Source organism: Pogoniulus pusillus, chromosome 35, assembly GCF_015220805.1.
Source record: "Pogoniulus pusillus isolate bPogPus1 chromosome 35, bPogPus1.pri, whole genome shotgun sequence".
NCBI classification, from domain to species: Eukaryota; Metazoa; Chordata; class Aves; order Piciformes; family Lybiidae; genus Pogoniulus; species Pogoniulus pusillus.
Genome location: NC_087298.1, coordinates 13,328,994 through 13,339,047, shown reverse-complemented (window position 1 = coordinate 13,339,047; position 10,054 = coordinate 13,328,994). Strand labels below are relative to the sequence as shown.

At 57.1% G+C, this 10,054-nt stretch overlaps 1 protein-coding gene across 3 annotated transcripts; it reads right to left on the bottom strand.

Moving 5' to 3' along the window:
• Positions 1 to 714: 714 nt before the first annotated feature.
• Positions 715 to 10,054, bottom strand: FAM78A (family with sequence similarity 78 member A). 3 transcript variants are annotated; one of them, XM_064170835.1, is made up of 3 exons: positions 9,800 to 10,054; positions 9,530 to 9,694; positions 715 to 1,683 (listed from the first exon to the last, which is right to left on the bottom strand). In XM_064170835.1, the coding sequence occupies exons 2-3, from the start codon at positions 9,562 to 9,564 to the stop codon at positions 1,155 to 1,157; spliced, it is 564 nt and encodes a 187-aa protein (XP_064026905.1). In that variant the 5' UTR covers positions 9,565 to 9,694; positions 9,800 to 10,054; the 3' UTR covers positions 715 to 1,154. The 3 variants fall into 3 exon arrangements, with proteins under 3 accessions (XP_064026905.1, XP_064026906.1, XP_064026904.1); XM_064170836.1 differs by lacking the exon at positions 9,800 to 10,054 and adding an exon at positions 5,530 to 5,661 and having other exon boundaries at positions 9,530 to 9,592; XM_064170834.1 differs by having other exon boundaries at positions 9,530 to 10,054.

Sequence of the window (10,054 nt, the reverse complement as noted above, 5' to 3'; positions counted from 1 at the left end):
AGGGGAAGCGGAGCTGAGCTCCCTGCCCTGCTCTGCAGCGCGGAGCTGGCCCCGCAGCTCCCACCGCAGGCAGGCAGCCCGCAGCGGGGGCTGTTATTTGCATTGCTTTGAAACTGAGATCCCTTCCACTCCATCCAGGGTTCAACCCCGGGAAGAGTCTGGGGGGGGTGGGGGGGGGGGGTCGATTTTTGGGTTGTTTTTTTCCTTCCTTTTAGCACTCTTCCACCCTTCCTGCCCTTTCCATCCAGCAGCTCCCCCCCACCTCTCCGTGGCAACCCAGTCCTTGCTCCCCCAAAAAACTCTGTAGAGAGGACATTCTGCCTGGTGGGGGCGGGGTGGGGGTCGTTGGGTTTTGTTTCTGTTCTCTCAAACGGTAGCTTTAAGGCAAAAGTTTGGCAATGCAAAGCAAAGTCTACATAAGGCCGCATGACTTGGGTTTGCAACTCAGAACCTCACAGCCTGGGAAACAAAACTGGACTGAAATGATTCTTCTCTTCAATTGGGAGCTTTTTGATCCAGGGGTTTGGGTTTTTTTTTTATGTTCTCAGTCCAAAAAAAAAAATTAACAAAAAGAAAGGGGAAAAAAAATGTGTGTGTGGGGAATAGAAAGAAAGAAAGAAAGAAAGAAAGAAAGAAAGAAAGAAAGAAAGAAAGAAAGAAAGAAAGAAAGAAAGAAAGAAAGAAAGGGGGAAAAAAAAACCCAAACCCCAACTCTTAAAATTCCAAATGAAATCTTCTTCCTTGCTCTGGGCAGCCTGGACAAGCTGATGGGGCTGAAGTTCAAACCAGGAAACAAAAGAAGGAAGGAGAGGGGAGAAAGGGAAAAAAAACACCAAAAAACAATATCATAAAATACTAAAATTAAAAAAAAAAAGCTCTCTGGGTAGACATCAGAGTAAAATTCCTTCCCTTGGGAATCCAGTGGTGAGACAGATCCCAGTCCAAGGTCTCCTCTGGAGCTTTAGCACAGTGAAATCCGTCCCAGTGGGAGAAGGTAGAATGGTTGCATTTGTTGAATGAAGACAAAGTGCATTTTGCTCTTGCTCTGCTTACAGCTGTGTTCCTAACACCTAAGTGGTTGGTTTGATTCAGGGGTGGGTGGGTGGTTGGGTGGTTTTTAGTCTCCCTTTTGCTGCCAGGATGCCAGGTTGGTATCATCGATGTTTCGGAGGTATCACCACAAGGGGTGGTCCATCCTTTGGCCTCCACATGAGTACCTGAGCATCGTTGGCATTGGGTTTGACAAGGGCACTGGGTGGTATTGGCTCATTCTTGCTAAGGACCTGGGGCTGCTCTTGAGCAGAGGGCTCCTGCAGCTTGGCACGCTGCCCCAGGGGCCTGCTGGGGTTGACCTCGATGCCCAGCCTCATGCGCCACTTGATAGTCTGCAGGGTCACCATCTCGTTGGTGGCCGTGTTGGTGGCCACCAGCCAGGTGGTGAAGCTCTGATCCCGGTGGATGCTGGTGAGTTTGGCCACGTTGCTCTCGCTGACGGGCACTGCCCACGTCACGCTGGGGTAGAAGTTGTCGTTCATGCTGATGTTGAACTTGGACTCCTTCTTGGTGGGCCCCACGATGGTGCAGGTCTCGGTGGTGTTTCCGTACCAGGGGTAGTTCACTCCATCTGAGTCGCTGATGGCCTGGATTTTACCCTCCAGGAGATCTGGAAGCTCCCAACTCGACCTGCCACAGCCAACAACAAAGCATGGAGGAGGCATTCGTTAGTGCGGCGACAGCCTGGGCTTGAAGGAGGCAGAGGAAGGAGGTAGGACAGGTTCCCCCTTCAGCTCCTGCTGCAGCTGGTGCCTTTCACACCACCTTGGTGGAGGAGCTCCTCCCTGGCACTGAAACTGTGACCACAAACTTCTAGGGCTGACCAGGAAAGTCTGTCCTAGAATGGTTTAGATTGGAAGGGATCTTAAAGATCTACTGCTCAAGACCTCATCCAGCCTGGCCCTCAACAGCCCTAGGCAGGAGGCAGCCACAGCCTCCCTGGGCAGCCCATGCCAGGCTCTCAGCACCCTCACACTCAACAACTTCTGCCTCAGCTCCACTCTCAGCCTGCTCTGCCTCAGCTCCAAACCATTCCCCTTGGCCTGGCTCAGACCCCCTCAGCAAAGTCTCTCTGCAGCCTTCCTGCAGGATCCCTTCAGGCCCTGGCAACAGCTCTGAGGTGCCTCTGGAGCCTTCTCCCCTGCAAGCTGCACCCCCCAGCTCCCTCAGCCTGTGCTCACAGCAGAGCTGCTCCAGCCCTGCCCTGCCCTTGAGCAGCACTGAGGAACCATCTCCCAGCAGGGCCTGGCCACTACCTGGAGTGGTTCAAAATATGTTGGTGTTTACAGACGGCTGCAAAGTGCTGGTGCTCAGAAGGCTCCAGCCCCGGAGGACATCCAGTGCTGCAGGTACCTTCCTGCAGCTCCTGCCTCTCTGAGCACGGCTGCCAGGGACTCACTGCAGCACTGAGTTCAGGTTCTCAGCTCCTGACCAGAGAGAGCAGGGCTGAGGGCACGGACTGGAGCCCAGGAGGTTCCATCTAACAAAAGGAGAAAGTTCTTTGGTGTCAGGGTGCTGGAGCCCTCAAGCAGTCTGGAGAGCTCCCACCCCCAGCTGGGCCCACTCCTGTGGGTGCCCTGCTTTAGCAGGGAGGCTTGCACTGGGTGATGCCCAGAGGTCCCTTACAACCTCACCATGCTGGTCCACAAAGCTTCTCCTTGCCTCTTTCTTCCCTGTCTTTGCAGTCCCAGCCCACAAACGCCCTCGGCAAGGCACCACCGTCCCTCCCTTGCTGGGCTGCTGGCACTGGAAGGAGACTCATCCCCCTGCAGTCCCAGGACGGAGGCAGCCGCCGGGCTGCAGCCCCGGGCTGGGGATGGTGTTACTGTAACCAGAGAACCTGAGCTCAGCGGCTCCTGCGACTGCCCCTGCGGGTCCTCTGCGCTGTGCCCGCGGCACCGGCGGAAAGGTCACACCGCTGAGCAGGGCAGGGAGCGAGAGGAGTCCTCTGGCCCCTCAGGAGCCTCCTGCACAACCTGGGGGGACGTGGGGGTGTTTTGTTAGATTATTATTAGCTTCCAGTTTAACTTCTAAGATGGAATTTGGCAGTAGAAGCAAACCACGGCAAAGGTCTCAAAGGAAGGTTGGACGCAGAAGGAGAGAACGGTTTGGGTTAGCAGAGCCCTCCAAGCTCATCCAGTCCAACCAGCGACCCACACCACCATGGCCACCAAACCACGTCCCCAGGTGCCATGGGCACACGGATCTGGACCCTCTCCAGGCATGGGGACATCTCCCAGGGCTGCTCTGACCATCACTTAAAGACCCTGAAGTGCCTCCGTGCTGTAACCACTGCATGGGTCAGCAGAGGGCTGCAGCGGCAGGTCCCAGGCAGGATTTAAAGGTCTCGCCTATCTTTCTTTTCACCTGAGCAGGGAGAAGCTTCCCCTGTGCCATGGCAGCCGCTGGGTGAAGGTGCACAGCCTGCAGGGGGTGACTGCTTCGTGGGTCAGAGCCAGCAGGCTCAGAGGAGGCTCCAGAGGGTAAGGGGTGCTGGGGGCGGCAGGGGCAGGGCTCGGCAGCAGCTGGGAGGCTCCTCAAGCACAAGATCTCCCTGCACAGGTGGAGGGGCTGCAGGACTCCTCTCCCTGAGCTCAGAGCCAGCAGGCAGAGGGAGTCCTTGCCCTGGAAGAAAATGGTGAGTGAAGGCAGCCCAAAGGAAATCCCTGAGCAGGCCTGCCAGGACCTCCCCAACCAGCCACTGCAGAGGTGTCCACAGGCTCTGCCCTCTAAACCAGAGCCAGCCTGGGTCACCACCCCCACGCTGCTCACTGAGAGCTGACCACACAAAGGCTTTGGGGATGCTGGATGAACCCAGCCCTTGGTGGTCAGATGAGCTCGGTGGTGCCCTGCAGCCCTCCACCTCCTCCTCAGCTCTGAAACCCCACCTGGGGGCTCTTTCTCTGCCTTTCAGCAGCTGGTGTAGGGTTACTTTCCATCCAGCCTGCGGCAGCTCAGCTTAGCTGTCACCTAGGGTGAGATTTGACAATCTCCCAGAGGTTTACCCTTGGGACAAGCGTGGTGCTGAGGTGCAGCCACGGCTCCCCCCGAGGTGCCACAAGAGGCTGATTACCCCCGGGCTGCTCCAGCCTACCCAAAGCAGAGGCTGGTGGGTGAGTGGCAGGAGAACCACGCCGAGGATGCTCAGAAACTGCAGGTCAGCCAAGCCCTGTTTGTCCCCAGCTTCATTGCCAGTAGACTTATCTGACCCCAGAGCAGTGCAGAACTGCAGGAGCTTCTCAGGACCTGCCCAGGCTTTAAATGAGAGCAAAAAGGTGGAGCTGTGTCAGCACCTGGGCAGGTCTCCGAAGGCAGGCTGCAGCCTGAGAAGCTCCACCACACAGCCCAAGGTGCCGGTGAGCAGCACGGCTGTGCTCGGGGTGGCTCAGAAGGGAGCATCCTGCTGGGGCCATGGGGAAGAAGAAACTCTGCTGTGTTCCTCTGTGGGGCACCGAGAGCCTGGTCCCAGGCAGTGTGGTCAACTCTGGGCTTCCCAAGCCATCACTCTGTCCCGTAGTCAGGAGAAGGAAAATGAGGTCCCATGACTGCAGGGGAAGCAGAGGCTGCTGCAGCCGGTGGCTGCCCCTGCCCTGCTCTCTGGCAGCGCCTGCAGCCCAGCCCGGGAGCCTTTGCTTGCAGAGCGTGGCCATGGGCAGCACTGTGCCAGCAACTGGCCTCTTGGATGATTTGGGAGAGAACACTGTGGAATGATCTCTGGCTGCATCAGCATCTTTCTGTGGTGGTGTCGAGCCAAGGAAAGGCCAGAAAGTGCCCACTAAACATTTTGCTGACGCCAGCAGGGAAGAGGCATGACAAGAAACCAACCTATCTGGTTTCATGGCTTCACTGGGGCTGATCTGCTCCAAAATCAGTAGATACTGATCAGGAGATTCTGTTTCTGCCACTTCTGAAACCTTCAGAGTCAGTGTGGGCATCACCAGGGACTGGAGATGCCAACCAACCTCTCTTAAATGTCTTCTTGCTACCAGGAGAAGGACTTTGAGCTATTTCTTGTGGCACAGCTGCAGCCCTGCCAAGCAGCTCCATGGAGGATTTAGCCTCCTCATTCTCATTCACAGAAGTTTCTTCCTATGAGCCCAGCTCACCCCTGGCCCTCAGGTGGCTGCCCCACAGTACCCCCTGAAGCTGTTGCTGCTGTGGCCTGTGCAGGGACAGCAAATCCAAGCACAGAAGCCCTCAACCCTGCTCAATCCAGCAGTGACACAGGCACCTGCAGTTCCTCTTTTCAGGCAGGCATCAGGCACTGCAGACAGCTCAGCTCCTGCACAGCCACAGGCCAGAGACTTGCACATCTCATCCTTTCCAGCCCCCGTTCCCTCCAGCAGCTCCCCAGAGGAGGGGAAGCCTGCTCAGATGCTTGCTGAGCTCCATACAGGTGCCACAGCAATGTGTGGGTGCAGTGAAAAGCCATCATGGGGGGGGGGGGGGATGTGGGTTTCACATCCCTGTTCCTACCTGCCTGTCTCTGCCGCCATGCCTGTGACTGGCTGAAAAGGAGGAACCTGATACCCAGGGCTGCTTCATTTGAGATTGTCCTTTGCAGTGTCTGTCTCACCTCCCCTGGCACAGCAGCAATTCTCGCCAGGGCTGTAGCAGAAAACAGGAAGGAAATTCAAGATGCTGCTCCCCAGCTGCCAGAGCCAGGCTGCTGTGGAGCCTCCTCCCTCGTCCTCCAGCTGCATGCCCCTGCCTCCTCTTCTCGACCCAGCAGTGATGTCTGATGCCACTCATGGAGTGAAACTGGCAGAAAGCTGGCACTGAGGGACACATCTCTGCTGGTTTGGCTGAGCAGGCTCAGGCCAGCCTGTTTAGCCAGGGCAAGGTGCATGCTGCAGTGCAGGCGAGGGCCAGGGCCATGCCAGGGCAGGGAAGCCTTTTCCCCTAAAGCCTTGGGGGGGTCAGTTGCCATCCTGAAGCTGGGCTTGACTGTGGCTTCCCTCTTAAGGACTGGGGGTTTATTCTCTTGACAAGTTGATGTCTCGAGTTCATTGTGCCTCTGCTGCAGGGCACAGAAGATTTAATCTCAGAGGAGGGAGATGCCAGGTAAGGTGAAGCGCAGCCGTGACGCTGCCCAGCTGCCCATCAGCTTCCCCAGGGCACAGAGAGCTCCCTGACACTTCTCCCTGACTGATCCTATTCCAACTCACATTTGTTTATTTCTCTCTTTTGCATATCTCCATCTGCACCACTTCTTGCACATCTCCATGGAGATGGAGAAACAAGACTGGGCAGTGCCATTCCAGCATCACCCAGCTGCTGACATGGGGCCCACTGGGTGCTGCACAGCCGGGCACAGAAGCCAGCACCCACCCCGGGAGATCCCAGCAGGGACCTGGTCCATCTGCTCCTGCACAGGTCAGAGCTCTGATCCTCCCACCTCACAGCAGCCTCCTCCCTGAAGGACACAGGGCAAAGCCCTGTTCCAGGCGGGCAGAGATGCCAGCCATGGGGCTGGGCAGGAGTTTGCCTCAGCTGCAGACTGAACAGGGACAGAGAGCACAGCCACATCCTCACATGGGGCTTGCCATGTTCCCAGCAGCTCCTGACTTAAACTAAGGGCAGCACCTCTGTGTTGGCCGAGCCTCAGCGGCTTGCCTTCGCCTTTAGAGAGCTGCCTTTAGCCCCCAAGCCATCAGCGCCGCTGTACAGGCGTGTGCTGAAATCCTGCCCTCTGCAGCAAACACCCAGTCCTGCCCAGCTCCATCTGCTCCAGGATTCCTCAGCTGTCTCTGCCCTCGGTGCTGTGGCCCAGCTTATGCACAGCCAGCAGCCTCTGCAGCATGGGAGTGAAAACACTAATCCAAAGCCTGCTGTTAAGTACTGGTGCTCTGCTTGACCAACCGAGCTCTGCTTCTTTGGGGGTTTCTTTTTGCCTGTCAGCACAGTGGTGGTAAAACTAAAAGACAAATCAACCCCCAACCCAAATGCATGTCCCAGCAGTGCCTCCTCATCATGGAAAGTTGGGACAAATGCTCTGTTGGCACAAATCAATGCAGCTCTCTGGAGGTCGATGGGGTTATGCTGAGCTACCCCAGCTAAAGGCTTGGCCCATCCTTTCCGAGGGGTTTGTGTCCTGCCCCTCTCTTGCTAAAGGGCTTCCGAGAGCACTTTTCATTGGCACCCAGAGGCCTTTCCTCCCAAACATCCTTGCAGCTGTCAGAGGGTGACAGGTCTATAGAAAGAGGATGGAGGAGCAAAGCAAATCCTGCTTATGTTTGGGTAACTCTTCTTTGGATCCCTTAAATGTCAGCAAACCTCCTAGGGTGGGAAATCAACTCTTGACTTCCTGGCTCACAGCTCTCCTGCATAGCTGCAGGGTTTAATTCTGCCTCCCTGTTCACAGCACTTGGCTTGCAGGTGCAGCTTTTTCCTTTCCTCAGAGCCTTGCAGCAGGGGAAGCTGGTACCAAACCCTCATGGTTAAGCAGAGGGGAGCTCGGGTGCAGAGCCATAGCAGGCCAGGCTGAGGTCTGCATCACCAGCAGCAGCTCTCTCTGCCCAGTCCCCTTCACCCTGGTGCTGGGAGCTGTGTTTCCACGCCGTGGGTCTCTCTCTTCCCCTCTGCAGCTGGTGGCTAAAAGACAGGATTTCTAAATGAGCCTGAGAATTACACATGCAAATCCCAAAGGCCTGGGATTGGGAACATCTGAGCAACAAATTGTCCTTGCTAAAGATGGTGCTGGAGCCAAACAGCCTACAGATTTCAGGCCTGTTGTGAGTACTTTCAGAATAGAGCTAAGCTGCTTGCTGAGCCTCACTGCTGCTGTTTGCCAGGTGCTAGTGTGCTCCTCCAGGCACTTTCTGCTTGAGCAGAGAGGGGACGTGGGGACAAAAGGGAGTGGGGGGCACACACAGCCTGCATGGCTGCTCCTTGCTGTGCCCTTCCCTCTGCTCCACGTCTTACAACGTGCCTGTGCTTATGTCTGAGGTGCTGAACCCATGTCCTCGCCGGGGCTTAGCGGCAGAGGGGCGGGGAGAAGGGGCAGGGCGTGCGTGCAGATGTTCAGGCTGCCAGGAGGGCACTGCATTAAGTCGGGGTTTGTCCTGCTCTTCAACCCTAATCCATGTCCCCATCCTCCCTCTGCCCTCCTCATTCAGCATTTTTTAAGCCACCCAGAACGACCTTTGAGGGGCTGAGCCCAGCATGCCCCTGGGACGAGCAGGCTGGAGGGATGCTCAGACCTGACCTTCCCATCCCTTCTCCCTTGTGCCCAGCAGCATCAGCACCTTCAGCCCCCAAACCATCTGCCAGCAGTGGGCTCTGCAGTCAGGTTTTGTCCCTGTGGCTGGACAGACAGATCTCTGCTGCACCCCGTGCTGCTCAGCACCATCAGCTGCAGGCTGTGCAGGCAGCTGGAGATCAGGTGCTGCTGCCGACTGAACCATGGGCCAGAGCCTTGCCACAAGGCTTGAACAAACTGGTGGGGGACTGGTGAGAGATGACTGTCTCCGTGGGGAGGTGGCATTTGAATTTGACTCATTCCTGTCTCACTATGACTGTCCAACCAGTAACACGGGGGGTGGGGGGGGGTTGGTGTGCAAACAGCCCCTAGGTTCCCCCTACCTTACATGTATTCTGCATGTTCCCACTCCCACACTCTCCAAAAGGAGGATCATGCAAGATTTTCACCCAGCTCCAAGCTGGTACGATGGGTTTAGCTCTCAACGGGTTAAATCCACCTCATCCTCCCCCCTGTGGGCTGCCTCCTACAATGAGTAAAGCGAGCAGGGTCCCGACTGTGATATTTAGGGAGTTCCCAGGGCTGGTGGGCATGGAACTGAGCCCTGGCCCACTGCAGCAGCAGAGCACGTTGGAGACAGCACTGTGCCACAAGTGTCAGCCCAGGGGTTGCCCTGGGGGTGATCAATGCCCAGTTTTACCCCGGGAGGGATGTGGGCGAGAGGCGCTGGAGGTCAGGGGAAGCCCTGGAGCAAAGCAGGAGTGCCTGGGCTGTCAGGAGCCCCAGCACGGCAGAAAGGCTGCTGTCAAATACGGAACTGAGCTTGGGTTCCCAAGAGGACCGGTGGGGTCTGGGCACAGGAGGGCAGAGATGAGCTCTCCTGTGTCTCAGACACACGAGGAAGCCCTGATCAGTCGCAGGAGAGCTGGGTTTAGAACGAGAGCTGGGTTTAGAATGAGCCCCGCTGCTGGCTTTAGAACCGGCCCCGCCGCTGGCTTTAGAACCGGCCCCGCCGCTGGCTTTAGAACCGGCCCCGCCGCTGGCTTTAGAACCGGCCCCGCCGCTGGCTTTAGAACCGGCCCCGCCGCTGGCTTTAGAACCGGCCCCGCCGCTGGCTTTAGAACCGGCCCCGCCGCTGGCTTTAGAACCGGCCCCGCCGCTGGCTTTAGAACCGGCCCCGCCGGGCTCTCCTCGGGGCGCACTCCGGCGGCCCCAGGCAGGCCGCTGCCCTGCTGCCCGGCACACGCAGCCCCCCGCGCTCCTGGCCATACTCACATTCCCTGCTCCCCGTAGTGATTGTAAAATTCCATGTGGCTGCAAGCCTGGATCCAGCCCACGATCCAGGTCTCCTTCTTGGGAAGAGGGGGCACCAGCACTTGCGCAGAGGCTCGGAAGTGAGGGGTGCGGTAGCGCAGGACCACGCTGGAGGACTCGTCGATGCTGGTGGGGATGGGATCGATGGAGGCTTTGACTTCGATCACCGAAATACTCTCCCGGAAAACTTTGGATTTGCAGCTGATACTCTGGATACAGCCCATGGCATACCCCGGGTACAGTCCGACGCAGCTCCGCGGGTACTCCAGCAATCCCGGGCGATGTTAGGCATTGAAATGATCTGGTGCTAGATCAATTACAGAGCTTCTTGGGGTGTGCTCCTCAAAAACTGATATCCATAGGATAGAAAACTCCTCGCATCAAGCCTTCGCTGGAGTCTCTGCCTCACAAGCACGGCTCCCGGGCAGGAGGGTAGCTGCACTTCAGAAGCGAAAGGGCCTTCAAAAGGATCCTTTTTTAAATTCC

What these genes read in the sequence shown, in the direction of transcription:
- FAM78A (XM_064170834.1), bottom strand. Translation starts at nt 9,792, where the DNA reads ATGGGCTGTATCCAGAGTATCAGCTGCAAATCCAAAGTTTTCCGGGAG. An exon ending in CACTACGGGGAGCAGGGAAT is followed by an intron (nt 1,684 to 9,529) that starts GTGAGTATGGCC and finishes TGGCTGTGGCAG; the next exon opens with GTCGAGTTGGGAGCTTCCAG.